The sequence below is a fragment of the Pseudophryne corroboree genome, chromosome 6, assembly GCF_028390025.1.
Source record: "Pseudophryne corroboree isolate aPseCor3 chromosome 6, aPseCor3.hap2, whole genome shotgun sequence".
Lineage (NCBI taxonomy): Eukaryota > Metazoa > Chordata > Amphibia > Anura > Myobatrachidae > Pseudophryne > Pseudophryne corroboree.
The window spans coordinates 81,035,811-81,053,140 of record NC_086449.1 but is presented as its reverse complement, the minus strand read 5'-3'; the positions used below and the strand labels follow the sequence as shown (position 1 = coordinate 81,053,140).

The 17,330-nt window shown below is 47.0% G+C and overlaps 3 protein-coding genes across 3 annotated transcripts; 1 reads left to right on the top strand and 2 right to left on the bottom strand.

Annotated features, from left to right (window-relative positions):
- Nucleotides 1-525: 525 nt before the first annotated feature.
- LOC134936311 (histone H2B 1.1-like) lies at nt 526-1,013 on the bottom strand. Its single transcript, XM_063931323.1, has one exon. The coding sequence runs from the start codon at nt 955-957 to the stop codon at nt 577-579; it is 381 nt and encodes a 126-aa protein (XP_063787393.1). The 5' UTR covers nt 958-1,013; the 3' UTR covers nt 526-576.
- A 209-nt stretch (nt 1,014-1,222) lies between these two features.
- Nucleotides 1,223-1,748, top strand: LOC134936299 (histone H2A type 1-like). The gene has a single exon (XM_063931313.1). The coding sequence runs from the start codon at nt 1,303-1,305 to the stop codon at nt 1,693-1,695; it is 393 nt and encodes a 130-aa protein (XP_063787383.1). The 5' UTR covers nt 1,223-1,302; the 3' UTR covers nt 1,696-1,748.
- A 774-nt stretch (nt 1,749-2,522) lies between these two features.
- Nucleotides 2,523-3,018, bottom strand: LOC134936290 (histone H3). The gene has a single exon (XM_063931305.1). It carries the CDS (start codon nt 2,987-2,989, stop codon nt 2,579-2,581), a length of 411 nt encoding a protein of 136 aa, XP_063787375.1. The 5' UTR covers nt 2,990-3,018; the 3' UTR covers nt 2,523-2,578.
- Between the last annotated feature and the right edge of the window lie 14,312 nt (nt 3,019-17,330).

Sequence of the window (17,330 nt, the reverse complement as noted above, 5' to 3'; positions counted from 1 at the left end):
CACAGCTGGCACGTGTACCTAAGCCAGCATTGTATTGTGCGATCATAAAGATCTCCTTTCATTAAATGCAGCTAAACGGAACCTGATGTCTTATAATGGATTCGGTGCAATATACCTGCAGTGATACCGGAGATTGGATCCCGGTGTTACACGTGCAGTGATACAGTAACAATAGCATTCTACACAGGGCATCTTGAAAGACAAACAACCTTTTAGCAACTGTGTTTATAGGAGATTCAAAGTGATACGAACAACGGGACCAATTGCTACAATCTACTGATACTTTGTAACATTGGAATAAGATACAATAATTCTCTAGTTCTGCAGCAGCTACACAGGCAGTCACTGCTCTATGGATTGCTTTATGTAAGCACTAATGCTGACATCTGTAATATGATGACTATATGACCCCGCTTTAGTTTGGAAGTGAATATACAGTTCATGGAAGCGGAGATACAATAAGGCAGATTTGCAAGTAGCACATATAATACCCATCATAGTTTCAGCCCGATTAGAGAGGAGGTGGGTGGCTCTTAGAAGAGCCTTTGTGTTGATGTGGGTCAGAGAAGGGGGTGATTACTTGGCGCTGGTGTACTTGGTAACAGCCTTGGTGCCCTCGGACACGGCGTGCTTGGCCAGCTCTCCCGGCAGCAGCAAGCGTACGGCGGTCTGGATCTCCCGGGAGGTGATGGTCGAGCGCTTGTTGTAATGAGCCAGGCGAGAAGCTTCCCCAGCAATGCGCTCAAAGATGTCATTGACAAAGGAGTTCATGATGCCCATAGCCTTGGAGGAGATGCCGGTGTCAGGGTGCACCTGCTTCAGCACCTTGTAGACGTAAATGGCGTAACTCTCCTTCCTGCTCTTCCTACGCTTCTTCCCATCCTTCTTCTGGGTCTTGGTCACCGCTTTCTTAGAGCCTTTCTTAGGCGCCGGAGCAGACTTTGCTGGATCAGGCATTCTTTAGGATCTCTTCGACACAATGTAGAAAATCTGTGCGGTCATCTCACACATCTGTTTTATTTATAGGCAGCTTATGCAAACGAGGCATCACCAATGCAAGCTACACTATTGGGTAGAAGTGTCATGTGACACTGGTAGGCATCGTAACCCCACTCTTCTTTTTGCGGATTGGTCTGTGGATGAAGTTGAGCTGCATTGTTTAGCTTGTAAGCAGACCAATCACAGAGCAAGCAGCATGTCGCTTCTGAGTATATATGTAAGAGGAGGGCGGTGTTTTAGAGACATTTCTCTCAGTGTTTCTGTTGAAAGAGAGACTCTTTTATCTCATTGAACCTCGCAAGCATGTCTGGAAGAGGGAAACAAGGCGGCAAGACCCGTGCTAAGGCAAAGACTCGCTCATCCCGGGCCGGTCTCCAGTTCCCAGTCGGTCGAGTTCACCGTCTGCTGAGGAAGGGAAACTATGCGGAGCGTGTGGGAGCCGGTGCCCCGGTGTATCTGGCCGCAGTACTGGAGTACCTGACGGCTGAGATTCTTGAGCTTGCCGGAAACGCCGCCCGCGACAACAAGAAGACCCGCATCATCCCCCGCCACCTGCAGCTGGCTGTGCGCAACGACGAAGAGCTCAATAAACTGCTCGGTGGGGTGACCATCGCCCAGGGAGGCGTTCTGCCCAACATCCAGGCCGTGCTGCTGCCCAAGAAGACCGAGAGCCACAAACCAGCTAAGAGCAAGTGATTTCACTGCTAGATACTTGTCCCCGCAACACAAAGGCTCTTTTCAGAGCCACCCACCCTGACCCCAAAGAGCTGATTCATGATATGCTGTACATGTGGGAGTAAGTAGCCCGCTGTTTAGCGGGAAAGGTGCGAGTATCGTACTTGGCGTTGTGCTTCTGACGGGAAGTAAATCAGACCCTTGCGTGTAACAAGCAGTAGAGCGCAGACATAACAATGTTATTTCCATAATGTTCTTTCTGCAATAGGACTTATAGCGCTAAACAAATTAAATTAATACAATACAGCACAGAAACCGTGGAGCGCAGGGAAGCTATGCAGGAGATACTAAATGGACATTTAGAGAGTGATGAGTGTGTATGAAAGATTCTAGAGCGGGGGCCTCTCGAGCTATGCGGGGATGTGAGTTCCATAGAATCGGAGCTGCACGGCTAAATGCTTGACCCCCAGATTCATTAAGGGAGGTACTAGATGTGTAGGGCAAGTTCCTCGGTAGAGGACTCTATAAAGAGCCGCCTTACAGGCATTTACTTCCATAGAAAAGTGCTCATGGAGCCTTATTAAAACGTTCCCTTACACTTGATCAACTCTAACCTTTCATGGTGAAGACTAGTAGCCCCCTGTGCCCTGACTGCACGCTGAATTGAGGAGGCTCCCGCCACTGTTCCAGGGCAGCGGCAAGCTGGAAGGAAGGTGCGGGTAATTAAGGGATATAGGCCGTGAGCTTTGTGGCTACTAACTACGAGGAGCCTGGGCAGAGCTAAAGGAGGTGGTATCCGTCCAATTAAACACCATTGTGTAACTTATGCTTCAGCTGGTTTAGAAGGATTTGGTGGCTCTGAAAAGAGCCTTTGTGTTGCTGCGTGTATAGGAGTGCCGAGTGTCTATGCCCTCTCCCCTCGGATTCTGCGGGCTAGCTGGATGTCTTTGGGCATGATGGTTACCCTCTTGGCGTGGATGGCGCACAGGTTGGTGTCCTCGAACAGCCCCACCAGATAAGCCTCACTGGCCTCTTGTAGGGCCATAACGGCAGAGCTCTGGAAGCGCAGGTCGGTCTTGAAGTCTTGGGCGATCTCACGCACCAATCGCTGGAAGGGCAGCTTGCGGATCAGCAGCTCGGTGGATTTCTGGTAGCGGCGGATCTCTCTGAGAGCAACAGTCCCGGGACGGTAGCGGTGAGGCTTCTTCACGCCGCCGGTAGCTGGGGCGCTTTTCCGAGCAGCCTTGGTTGCCAGCTGCTTGCGGGGAGCTTTACCTCCGGTAGATTTGCGGGCGGTCTGCTTGGTCCTGGCCATCTCTCCTCACGAAACACGTCTAAAGGCAAAAAAACGAATACATATAGAAAGCAGCCGCTAGCATCTCTATTTATGCACTGTGCTGCGCTGTCATTGGATGAGTTAAAGGCGCCTTTCATCCTGATTGGCTTAGGCATATGCATAGTACTTTTCAAAAAGCCCTCCAAGACTTTAGGGTTTCTCCCGGGTGCGGCAACAAAATCAGTCTCCATTAGAGGTTTTATCACGTTTCAGCCAGAAGGATTGCTGTATTCCGGGAAGTCTATGCTGGCATTCTAGCCAGGGGAGACAATCAAAACACACACACACACATAGCAGTGATACAAGCCTCAAGTCTAAAGAGTCTTGAAATAGAAACCTTATTACATACAGTACTGTGAATAGCTACCGTCGGCGGGAATAGTACGTATGGGGACAGATGTGCCTCACCAGCTGTGCTCTCTACTGTCCGGGAGATCACAGTATATGTCTGCAGTAAAAACATCAGCGATTAATATGTCTGCTTACCAAGTAACATTCACGATACGATAGTCATTTGCATATTACAGCATTAAGAATACATTTATCTGGTAGATCTCAATTATCATATTATGAGAAGCTTTAGAACGGAGAATAATCAGATCTTCTGCCTGCATTGGGGACGATGTGATACTAATGTGAAACAGTAAGTAGTGTTACACTATTGTTACTATTCTATGAATACATCAGTAGATACTATCAATACCAAAGTATCAAATAAAACCACAAGCCAAATCTCATTAATCTGAGAAAGACAAAGTAAAATACATGGAGAACACAGGAGGACATTTGTCTAGATAGTGTAAGGGTTTGCAATGAATGGGCTATTGGTGGAAATAACAATCAGATACAAGTGAATCACTTTTTCTTTTTGTATAGCTGAATTATTATAAATGCATATTTAATGAGTTAAGTTTCATTTCCCATTTATAAAAACAAACAAACAAACAAAAAATAAGGGGTTGTTTGTTTAAGAATTGGCAAAAGGTGTATTTTATTATGTTCAATCGAGTTTAAAACTCTTATAGGGGATTATATTGCTATGAGCACAATGCACATTCAGTGACCTGAATGTATGGGAATTAAGAATAAAAATGTAATGTCATAATAATGACTCACTATGCTATGGTGCACTACAGAATACCTACAGTGAGTGCTCCTCCTTTTATTCTATCTGTGTAGGGGTTGGGTGTGCTACTGTCCATTACTCCTCATGCAATTCTATACCTATTACTGAGATTTAGTTAGTACTAAGGGAAGAGAATATTATAAATGAATAATCCATACTAAGGCAGATGGTGATTGGTGATTACCTCCTACATGGTGCCAGGTGGGATGCTTAGGGGCTACTGGCTTACCTATTGGACCCCTTGCATGTGCTACCATCACTGGAGGACAGACGGCATTTATTTCTTAGAGCGGTGGGTAATTACATTTTAGTAAACTGTTGAGAAACCTTGTGAAATATTTTGGAAATGTTCACACGACCATTTCTATATTTCCACACACTTTTACATCACTGGTGTAAAATAAAGAGTCAAAAGGATTACACCAGGCATGTCCAAACTGAGGCCCTCCAGCTGTTGTGAAACTACATATCCCAGCATGCCCCGACACAGTCTTGCTGTCAGAGAATGCTAAAGCTGTGTCAGGGCATGCTGGAAAGTGTAGTTTCTCAACAGCTGGAGGGTCGCAGTTGGGACATGCCTGGATTACACTGTACAATATGAGTAGAAATGAAACAAGCAAAACTGTTTAGGAACAGAAACTGGTTGTCTTGCTCCTTAAACTTTGCCAGCAAAATGGCCGCCGTTGCCATGGTTACTAGAAATTGCTAGGCAACCGAAAATGGTTGTCATGCTTAATCTACTTGGCCTGAAAAATGGCCACTTTCTCCTGCAGGGTCCACAGGGTATCCACAGGATACATTGGGATATGGATGAGCGACAGCGGATCTTGCACCAATCGGTCAAAGCTTTCTGGGCTCCCAGTACGCAGTGGGCCCGTCTATATATACCTGCCACCTGGCTCAGGCAAATCAGTTTTTAGTTTGGTGAGGCTTATGGCTGCCAAAAACCAGCAGCCCTTAGACCATGGTCCGGCTCGGACCATGGTCTAAGGGCTGCTGGTTTTTGGCAGCCATAAGCTTTTTTACTTTATTTTTATAGTCTTACTATTTTTTTCTGAGTGATCTTTCTAAACAGCGTCTTATACGTACCTTAGAAAGAGTCACTCCAACTACTCCCCGCCGAGTCGCGACAACGCTTACCCACGAGTACAGTGCTGTTTCGGCGGGCGTCTGTGTCGGATAAAACTAGCAAGTCCAGCAGACGTTACCAGGCTGTGGCCGGAGCACGGGAGGAAGGTAAGGCATAGGTTCCGCTTAGAGGGGGAACATGGACACAGCCGCACTCTTTTGGGGGAAACTACCAAACAGTCGCTGACGCGGCTGCCACCGAGAGTGCACAAGTGCTAGGCCTTAGGGATCAAAGGCTCCAGGAGTAGCATGAGGCTGCGATCCCTAATTTTGAGATCAGCAGTGGGGAGACGGATGCACCCCTGGTCGCCCCTCCCCCCGATTCATGACCAGTTTCCTCCGAGTCTCCTGCCATAAACTGAAGCGGCTGTGTGACTGGTGCATCAGTGTTCACTTGGCAATCTGTGTTCACTATATTTTCACGGAGCGGCGGTGGACACTTATAGCATATGGATCCACTCGTATTTATCGATTCTGGAAGCGGGGTAAGTCTCCCTGTATCCCGCTCTCCTGAGTGGGGGCTATAAAACACTAAGTGGGTCATTCAGACCTGATCGCATGCTGTAGTTATTTGCAGCCGTGCGATCGGGTCTGAACAGCGCATGCGTGGGGGCCGCAATGCGCAGGCGCGTTGCTGGCCATCGATGGCCATCACTGGGCAGCGACAAAAATAATGAAGAAAGCATTCGCAGCAGCAAACACAAGAAGATTGACAGGAAGAGGCCGTCCGGGGGTGTCAACTCACCGTTTTCTGGGAGTGTTGAGGAAAACGCATGCGTGTCCGGCCGTTTCCATGGAGGGATCCTGACATCAGCTCCAGCAAGGATCATTGCAGCGGGTGAGCAAGTCCTGAGCTGTGCAGAGACTGCACAAACTTTTTGTTTGTGCAGCTCTCCGCACAAGCGTTTGCAGCCATACACAGCAATCCCACCTCCCCTGTGGGTGGCGATTACCTGGTCGTAGCAGTGCAAAAAATAGCCTGCATGCAACCATGTCTGAATTAGGCCCTAAGTCTCTATCTACCTTTGAGTACAAATAGTTGGATAAGGGCATAATGCATATGAGTTTGATAATATTACTGTGGTTTCTTTTGCTATGCGTCTGAATACAGTTAAAGCATTTTTATAAAGTAATGCAGTAATATGTTTCTCCTACATACGTGAACTGTACCTGTAGTTGAATATGTGGTCATATTGCTTATTATACTAATGTATAATCTGTGACTGACTGTTAGTGTGATTGCTGACTTTGCTATAAATTCTGTCAGTTTTCTCTGTTTACTCCGATCCTCAATGCTGGTGCTAAACAGGGTAGGGTCGGATTGTATGTCACTTTAACACATTTTAAAGTGATTACAGTCACAAATTGTGTATTACACTGTTAAATTGTCTGATTATTTATCATGTCTTAGAGCAGAAAAGGTGAGGAAAACACACTCACATCAGCACCAACATGTCAGACTTGGTTTTGTCTGTGTCCCCGGAGGGGGCGCTAGTGGGTCAGTGGAGGTGGATGGGAGAAAACGAGGAGGCTGGATTATGTTTCTGCGCATGAGCGCAATGATATTTATTATACAGATGATTCACAAACGGCAGCAGAAAATAACAGTAGAAATGCAAATGTCAATTGTACAGCGTAATAGCTGAGAGTTTATGGTAACAGAATGAATGGTGACTGATGAAATAATAACCGGTAGTGATGATAACAGATGAGTGATAATTTGGCAGAGAATATTCTGGTAGGGAAACCAGAGCAGATTAAAACATGGAACCAGCAGAGATGGTGTTGTATGGCAAACCTGGTAGCAGAGGCAGGAGTCTGACTATGTCCACAGTGCAGGTGATGAGGCACTGGCAGCGAGCAAGCTGCATCACAGGTGGGGAGATGGAACACACCTGGAGTCAGTCTCTACTGCTAGGCTGAAGCACACAGAGATGGTGATGAGTGTGAAGCCTGTAGATGGATGCAGGTATTGCTGGGGCTTGAAGTTCCACGGAGCTGTGAAAAGTAACCAGGAGTACAAAGTCTCAGGTAGAAAGCCAGGAACACGGAACAGCAGGTAGGTATCCAGGTACACGGAGGAAACAGGAACCAGATCCTTACACATGAGTCGCAGGAGTGACACACGGGTCGCAGGAGTGACACACGGGTCGCAGGAGTGACACAAAGTTCAGGATGCCTGCAGACTGATCCTGCAGCTTCATATATACCCCTTGTTAAACAGTCATTGGTGGAGTGAGGAAAAGTGGGTGCGGCCAAGCACCGGATTGGCCGCCGTATGCTGACTGCTGGAGGCTGTCATGGCGGCGCCCATGCCGCGGCGTGCTACACGCCCGCTATCACAGGAGCGCTCCCAGGCCCAGGATGGCGTCTGATGGCAGAGACGCGGATGACAGATGAACGCAGGGACCCAGGACGGAGTCCGCAGCGGCGGACAGATGTCAGCTTGGTGAGTCGATTCCTGACAGTACCCCCCCTTTAAGGGTGGGCACCGAACACCCACGTGGCTTGGAAGGATGAGTGTTATGGAAGACACGGACCAACCTTGGAGCATGGACATCCAACGAATTTACCCAACTTCTCTCCTCTGGGCCATAACCGGACCAATCGACAAGGTATTGAAGACGTCCATACCGGCAACGGGAATCCAGAATCTTGCCAATCTCGAACTCCACGTCCCGCTGAGTTCGAACTTTGGGGCCAACTGGAAGAGCTCTTTGGAAATGATTCAGGACTAAAGGTCTGAGGAGAGAAACATGAAAAGCATTAGGTATTCGCAGAGAAGGTGGTAACTTCAGCTTGTAGGCCACAGGGTTGATGACTCTTTCGACAGGGAAGGGGCCAATGAAACGTGGTGCAAATTTCATAGACGGGACCCTAAGACGGAGGTTCCGGGTAGACAGCCAAACCTTGTCCCCAGGTTTCAGGCTAGGAACTGCGCGTCTTTTGCGATCAGCAAAGTATTTATACCGGCTGGAGGCCTTTTTGAGAGAAATGTGAATCTTCCTCCAGATTGAAGAAAACTGACTCAGGGCAGTAGTGGCGGCAGGAACATCCATGTGAGGGAGTTCTTGGAAGTCTGGAACACGAGGATGTTGCCCATATACTGCAAAGAATGGAGTTGTCTCAGTAGCAGTGTGGTAGCGGAAGTTGTGGGCAAACTCGGCCCATGGGAGCAGATCAAACCAGTCATCCTGAGAAGATGAAACATACAATCTTAAAAATGTCTCTAGTTCTTGATTTACCCTCTCTGTCTGCCCATTCGTCTGAGGGTGGTAAGATGACGAGAACTTCAGTTTAACCTGCATGGCAGAACAGAGAGCCCTCCAAAACCTCGCTACAAACTGTACACCTCGGTCGGATATTATTTCTGAGGGTAGACCATGTAAGCGGAAAATCTCCCGTAGGAAGATTTGGGCGAGTTTTGGGGCAGAAGGGAGACCCTGGAGAGGAACAAAATGGGCCATCTTGGTAAATCTGTCCACTACAACCCAGATGGTATTGTATCCTTGAGAAGGAGGAAGGTCGGAGATAAAGTCCATGGACAGGTGTGACCAAGGGCGACTAGGAATAGACAATGGTTGTAACTGACCTGCTGGAGACTGACGAGGAGTCTTGTGCTGCACACACTTAGGACAGGATGCTACGAAATCCTTGATGTCAGCTTTCATCTTTGGCCACCAGTATGTCTCAGAGAGGAACTTGAAGGTTTTCAGGACACCGGGACGACCAGTGAACTTGGATTGATGGGCCCAAGACAGCAACTTGGGACGGAGTTCTGGGGAAACAAAAGTCTTACCAGGAGGAGGAGCTGGGGAGACTTGAGATGCAGCAAATACCACTGGACTCAGGATGGAATGTGGAACTGAGTCAGGCGTTTCCTCTTCGGATTCCATAGATCGGGATAAGGCGTCAGCTTTAACATTCTGCGAACCTGGGCGGAAATGAAGCTTAAAGTTAAAACGTGAGAAAAACATAGCCCACCTGGACTGGCGAGGATTAAGGCACTGGGCTGCCTTTAAATATAGCAGATTTTTATGATCCGTGTAGATGTTGAACGGATGTTTGGCCCCTTCCAGGAGATACCTCCATTCCTCGAGGGCCAGCTTAATCGCCAGTAGTTCTTGATCTCCAACGGAGTAGTTAGCTTCAGCAGGGAGGAATTTACGAGAATAAAATCCACAGGGGTGGATTTTCCCATCGGTTCCCTTCTGGGAGAGAACAGCTCCAACTCCAACTGTAGAGGCATCCACCTCCAACTCGAACGGTCTGTTTACATCTGGCTGGGACAGAACTGGAGCAGACATAAAGGCCAGCTTGATCTTCTGGAAGGCCGCTAAAGCCTCTTCTGACCAGTTGGAATGGTCTGCCCCTTTCCGAGTTAAGTTGGTAATAGGAGCGATGAGAGTGGAGAATCCCCGAATAAATTTCCTATAGTAGTTGGCAAATCCCAGGAACCGCTGAATAGACTTGAGAGAATTTGGAATGGACCAATTGGCAATGGCTTCCAACTTTGTCGGGTCCATCTGGAGATCCGATCCGGAAATTATATAACCCAGGAAGGGTATAGAGGAAACTTCAAAGGTACACTTGGATAGTTTACCGTAGAGCCGGTTCTCACGAAGACGTCGGAGGACTTCACGGACTTGTAGACGATGAGAGGGAAGATCTTGGGAGAAGATGAGGATATCATCCAGATAAACAACGAGGTATTTATACAGAACGTCACGGAAGATTTCGTTCACAAAGTGTTGGAACACTGCTGGGGCATTACTCAACCCGAATGGCATTACCAGGTACTCGTAATGACCATCTCGAGTGTTAAAAGCTGTCTTCCATTCGTCACCACTCCGGATTCTGATGAGGTTGTAGGCACCGCGGAGATCTAGCTTGGTGAAGATGCGGGCTCCTTTAACTCTGTCAAATAATTCGGTAATGAGTGGTAATGGATAACTATTTTTAATGGTAATGTCATTGAGACCCCGGTAGTCAATGCATGGACGCAGTCCTCCATCCTTCTTTTTAACAAAGAAGAAGCCTGCACCAGCGGGTGATGATGAAGGACGGATGAATCCCTTCTGTAAATTCTCCCGGATGTAGTCGCTCATCGCTTCAGTTTCGGGAACAGATAACGGGTAGGTACGCCCCCTAGGTGGCTTCTTGCCAGGAAGGAGATCGATGGGACAATCCCATTCTCTATGGGGCGGCAGGACATCCGCGGCCTTTTCACTGAAGACATCAGAGAAATCTTGATAAGCCGCAGGAAGACTTGACTGGGTTTTTACTTCAGTAGACTTGATTGGACAAACTTGGGCTAAACAGGACTGATGGCAATGTGAACCCCATGAAGTAAGTTGTAACGTTGACCAGTCAAACTGTGGATTGTGTAGCTGGAGCCAGGGCATGCCCAAAACGATCTCCTGGGTGGCTTGAGGAATGACTAAGAACTTTATTAATTCTGAGTGTTGGAACCCAACTCCCAAAACCACTGGTGCAGTTTGGTGAGAAATATTCCCCTTGGAGATTCGGCTACCATCCACGGCGGTAATGTAGACTGGGTAAGAAAGTTCACATACAGGCAAGCAAAATTTATTTACCGCAGCTTGGGTGATGAAATTTCCTGCGGCTCCACAGTCCACTAATGCTGATGCAGACTGAAGCCCAACTGAAGTCTCTAAAGTCACAGGAAGGATAAGGTCTTGATTAGAAGGAGCTTGTCTAGAAGATCCCAACTTGACTCCTCCTTTACAAGTCAGGATCTGGCGTTTCCCGAACGCACTGTGCAGGAATTAATCTGGTGACCTGCAGCCGCACAATAAAGACAAAGTCTCTCACGAAATCTTCTTGACCGCTCCTCAGGAGTTAGGCGGGACCTATTTATTTGCATAGGCTCATCAGAAGGTGGAGACTGGAACTGTACGGAAGGTATCATCCTTGATCTGCGTGGCTCACTCCGAGCACGTTCATTGTTGCGTTCGCGGATGCGAGAGTCCAACTTGATGCACAGGGAAATTAAATCAGACAATTGTACAGGAAGATCGCGGGTTGCCAGTTCGTCCTTGATCCGATCAGAGAGTCCATGCCAGAAAGCTGCTACCAGGGCTTGATTGTTCCACTGAATCTCTGCGGCCAACGTCTGGAACTGGATGACATATTGTCCCATACTACGGGTACCTTGACGAAGTTGGATTAGGTCTGCAGAAGCTGATGTTGCACGACCAGGCTCGTCAAAGATCCGTCTGAAGGTTGACACGAATTCTGTATAGTTGTTAATCAGAGGGTCGGCACGTTCCCACAGAGGAGACACCCAACTCAAAGCAGATCCAGAAAGTAGAGAGATGATGTAGGCAACCTTGGATCTTGACGTGGGGAAATTATGTGACAACAATTCAAACTGGATTTCACATTGGTTGAGAAACCCGCGACATAACTTTGGGCTGCCATCATACTTGCTTGGCACGGGCAGGTGCAGACGTGACACTGGAGCTGATGCAGCCGGCATAGAGGAACTCACAGTACTGGCAGGTGCTGGAGTATCAGGAACTGTAGAAGTGTGTACACTAGGCAGGGATTGCTGTAGTGTATCTATCCGGGAGGACATCCCTTGCAGGAACTGGAACATCTGCTGCTGCGCAGCCTCTTGACCATCCAGACGGGAGACCAGATTTTGCAAGGCCTCTGACCCCACACTCCGTCCACCATCCGAGTCCATCGATCCTGAACTTACTGTCAGACTTGGTTTTGTCTGTGTCCCCGGAGGGGGCGCTAGTGGGTCAGTGGAGGTGGATGGGAGAAAACGAGGAGGCTGGATTATGTTTCTGCGCATGAGCGCAATGATATTTATTATACAGATGATTCACAAACGGCAGCAGAAAATAACAGTAGAAATGCAAATGTCAATTGTACAGCGTAATAGCTGAGAGTCTATGGTAACAGAATGAATGGTGACTGATGAAATAATAACCGGTAGTGATGATAACAGATGAGTGATAATTTGGCAGAGAATATTCTGGTATGGAAACCAGAGCAGATTAAAACATGGAACCAGCAGAGATGGTGTTGTATGGCAAACCTGGTAGCAGAGGCAGGAGTCTGACTATGTCCACAGTGCAGGTGATGAGGCACTGGCAGCGAGCAAGCTGCATCACAGGTGGGGAGATGGAACACACCTGGAGTCAGTCTCTACTGCTAGGCTGAAGCACACAGAGATGGTGATGAGTGTGAAGCCTGTAGATGGATGCAGGTATTGCTGGGGCTTGAAGTTCCACGGAGCTGTGAAAAGTAACCAGGAGTACAAAGTCTCAGGTAGAAAGCCAGGAACACGGAACAGCAGGTAGGTATCCAGGTACACGGAGGAAACAGGAACCAGATCCTTACACATGAGTCGCAGGAGTGACACACGGGTCGCAGGAGTGACACACGGGTCGCAGGAGTGACACAAAGTTCAGGATGCCTGCAGACTGATCCTGCAGCTTCATATATACCCCTTGTTAAACAGTCATTGGTGGAGTGAGGAAAAGTGGGTGCGGCCAAGCACCGGATTGGCCGCCGTATGCTGACTGCTGGAGGCTGTCATGGCGGCGCCCATGCCGCGGCCTAGCGGGAACGCGGCGTGCTACACGCCCGCTATCACAGGAGCGCTCCCAGGCCCAGGATGGCGTCTGATGGCAGAGACGCGGATGACAGATGAACGCAGGGACCCAGGACGGAGTCCGCAGCGGCGGACAGATGTCAGCTTGGTGAGTCGATTCCTGACACAACACTCATATCATGTTTGTCATGTAAAGCTGGGTTAACATCTCAGGATCTGGTTCAAGATGGGTTGTGTGCAAACTGTATTAGCTTTCACCAAGGTCTCTTGAAATATTCAAGGCAGATGCAGGTGTAAGTTGATCCACCATGGGCTATGTTTGCACAGGACATTATCCAGTATAGCTGAGTGGATAATTCCAACTTCTGTACCGGTGATAGGTTGCACTATTATATGTGCAGCACAGGGGAAGCAGTAGCCTCTCAACAGAAACAGGCTGAAAAGCCAGTGGTAAGTAAATCATTTAGACACAAAACAACATCTTCAGAGTCTACACATGTTTCAGATGAGGACTCATCAGAGGACGAAGACTCATTACACTCTGGTTCTGAATATGAGGATGAGGAAGAAGGTCTCAGCTCAGTGGACATATCTGAGTTGATTACTGCAATGAAATCCATTTTATCCTTAGAAGAATCAACATATACTGTGTTAAAATCCAAGGCACCTTTATTTAAACGTCCCAAAACAGGTAAGACTGAGTTTCCTGGATCAGAACAGCTGACGGAAATTATGGAAGAGGCTTGGGTTATGCCCAGTAAGAAATTTAGAATTCCTAGGAAATGGAATTCCAATTACCCTTTTCTGACTGAGGACTGTTTAAAGAGAGAGGTAGCCCCTAAAGTAGATATGCATGTGATTCGCTTAGTGCAAAAATCTACATTACTTCTGCCTTCAACATCAATAAATGATGTCACGGATAGGAGAGTAGATGGTTTGCTAAAAAACAACAACTTTTTTTTCCCTGTCTGGGGCAATCATTAGACCAGCCATGGCCTCAGCCTGGATGGCTAAAGCAGTGGCTGTCTGGCAAGATGCATTGGTAGGGGAAATTTCAACGACATCCAGAGAGCAAAAATCCCATGTGACACATATCAAACAGGCTGCAATATTCTTGGAAGAAGCCGCCTTAGATATGGGTACTATTGCCTCTCAAACATCAGCCTCAAAATTAGCCGCTCACCGAGCAGTTTAGCTACGCACCTGGAAAGCTGATTCAGAATACAAAAAAGATAAGCCATGAGCCTGATGGTGCGGGCCTCCACCTGGGGGAACCCAGGGTGGGAGGCCGACTTATTCATTTTGCACAAATCTGGCAGCAGTCTACCACAGATGCCTGGGTGCAAGAAGCGGTGTCTCCCAGTTATGCGTTTTCTTTCAGGAAAAACCCTCCTCAAAGGTTTTTTTTTTTTTTTGTACCAGCCTGTCTTTGGTAGAAACGAGGGCCAGGGTTTTGCAAGAGGCAGTTCAGAAATTGCTTCAGTCAGGAGTAATCATTCCTGTTCCTCCTGCACAACAAGGACAGGGTTTCTACTCCAACCTGTTTTTAGTCCAGAAGCTGAACTAGTCGTTCCAGCTCACACTCAATCTAAAAATGCTGAACAAATACATTTGGGTACCTCGGTTTCATATGGAGACCTTACATTCCATCATTTTGGCTATGGAACCATGGGATTTTATGGTATCCCTGGATATACAGGATCCTTACCTGCATGTTCCTATAGCTCTGTCCCATCAGCGCTATCTCAAATTCGCTATCCTCCAACAGCATTTTCAGATTCAGGCTCTGCCATTTGGTCTGGCCACAGCCCCCAGAGTATTCACCAAAAATGTGGTGATTATGGTAGCTTATCTCCGCCAGCAGGGGATAAGAATATTTCCATACCTCAACGATCTTTTAATCCTGGCACAGTCTCAGGTATTGCTTCTGTGTCATCTGCAACATACAATAGAGTGTCTGCAGAAGCACGGTTGGCTCATAGATTGGGCAAAATCATCTTTTGTTCCGTCATAACGGATGACTCATTTGGGGCTGTATTGGATTTGAGCCTTCAGAGAGTAATTTTACTTCTGAGAAAAATATCCAAACTTCAGTAAAGGATCCAGGAGCTTCTACACTGTCGAAGAGTATAAATTCTCGCAGCAATGTGTGTGATGTGTCTAATGGTGTCAATTTTCAACATGGTAGAGTATGCTCAGTTCCATTCAAGACCTCTGCAACATCGGATCCTTACCAAGTGGAATGGGGTCATCAGACAATAAAAATGCAGACTATGATTCTTCCTCTGGAAGGAAGGAGGTCATTAGCCTGGTGGCTACAGACAGCCCATCTGGACAAAGGGAGACCCTTTTGGATATCAGATTGGGAAATTCTGACAACAGATGCCAGCCTTCAAGGCTGGGGAGCAGTGTCAGGAAGAAATTGCTTCTAGGTGCAGTGGACCAAGGAAGATGGATGCCCTGTCAGTGAGATGGGACTTTCGTCTGGCCTATGTGTTTCCTACCATCACCCTGTTAACCAGGGTGGTGAGAAAGGTAAAAGTATGGATGGTGTAATGGTTAGCATTACTGCCTCACAGCACTGAGGTCATGGGTTCGATTCTCACCATAGCCCTAACTGTGTGGAGTTTGTATATTCTCCCCGTACTTGCATGGGTTTCCTTCGGGTACTCCGGTTTCCTCTCACAATCCAAAAATATACTGGTAGGTTAATTGGCTTCCAACAAAGAAAAAAAATAACCCCAGTGTGAATGTGTGTCTGTGTGTACATGTGATAGGGTTTATAGATTGCAAGCTCCACTGGGGCAGGGACTGATGTATATGGCTAAATATGCTCTGTAAAGCACTGCAAAATATATGTATAATATATAAATAACTGGTAGTAATAATAATAATAATAATAATAATAATAATATGTGTACACTATATAAAAAACTGGTGGCGGTAATAATAATAATAATAATAATAATAATAATAATAATAATAAAAAGGAAAAGTGCCGTTATACTAATAGCTCCGGCTTGGCCCATAAAACATTGGTACACAGATCTGCAGAGGATGTCGATGGATGCTCTATTCCTACTACCTCAACATCCAGATCTACTGATTCAGGGGCCTTGCCATCACAGACATCTGGATTGACTGTCTTTGATGGCGTGGCTCTTGAGACCTCCATCCTGAAGTCAAAAGGATTCTCTCAACAGGTAATTCAAACAATGCTTAGAGCAAGGAAAACCTCCTCAGCTCGCATTTATCACATAATATGGCAAGCCTATATTCAATGGTGCAGTGAAAGGAAACTTGACCCCAGGTCTTTCAGAATTTCCAGAATCCTAGCATTCCTTCTGGTTTAAGGGTGGCTTCCTTGAGAGTGCAGGTGTCAGCACAAACTGTATGGTTCCAAAAGAAAATTGCCAACCTACAGAATGGGCACACTTTTTTCCAGGTAATGCTGCACATTCAACGTCCCTCTGTTCCTCCTACAGTGCCTTGGGATCTAAGTTTAGTTCTAAAGGCCCTTCAAGTTGCCTCATTTGAACCACTTAAAAGAGTAGATTTTAAATGGTTGACAGCTAAGGTTCTCTTTCTTCTGGCTATGGCTTCAGCTCGAAGAGTTTCAGCATTTGGCGCATTATTATTTTGTCCTCCATTTCTCATTTTTTATCCAGATAGATCGGTTCTCAGAACTAAATCTGGGTATCTTCCTAAGGTGGTGTCTAAATTCCACCTTTACAAAGAAATTGTAGTCCCGGCTTTCCAGGGGCCAGACCTATCTGCGGGAGATGCATCGTTGGAAATTGTCCATGCCTTAAGGATCTACGTAGATCGTACCAGTGCTATCAGAAAGACAGATTATCTCTTTGTTCTCTACGGATTTCATAGGAGAGGGTGGCCTGCTGATAAGCAGACACTGGCGAGGTGGCTTTGGATGACGATTTCAGAAGCATATTCGAAGGCTGATCTCCTGTTTCCGGATAATGTCTCTGCTCACTCTACTCGTAAAGTAGGTCCATCATGGACAGCACAGCATGGTGCTTCAGCAGAACAGATATGTAAGATAGCCACATGGTCTTCCATTAACACATTCATTAGACATTTTGCTTGTGGATACCTTTGCCTCTCAGGATGCTGAATTTGGGCCAAGCATTCTCCTGTCTAATCAGGAGCGTTGCCACCACTAAATTGCTTTGGGACATCCCAATGTATCCTGTAGATACCCTGTGGACCCTGCAGGAGAAATATAAGTTATGGTAATAAGTTACCATTGATAACAGTATTTCTCCTATGTCCACAGATATCCCACCTTGACGCACCTGATTTGAGGATCCTTTTACTCACTAAACTCTTCCCTCTTGTACGGAAGGGTGGGAGGTTGTGCATGTGTGGTCTTCTCGCCTGATTAGTGCTCTACATGATGCTCCTGCCTTAAGCTTTGGAAAACAACTGATTTACCTGACCCAGGAGGCGAGGATATA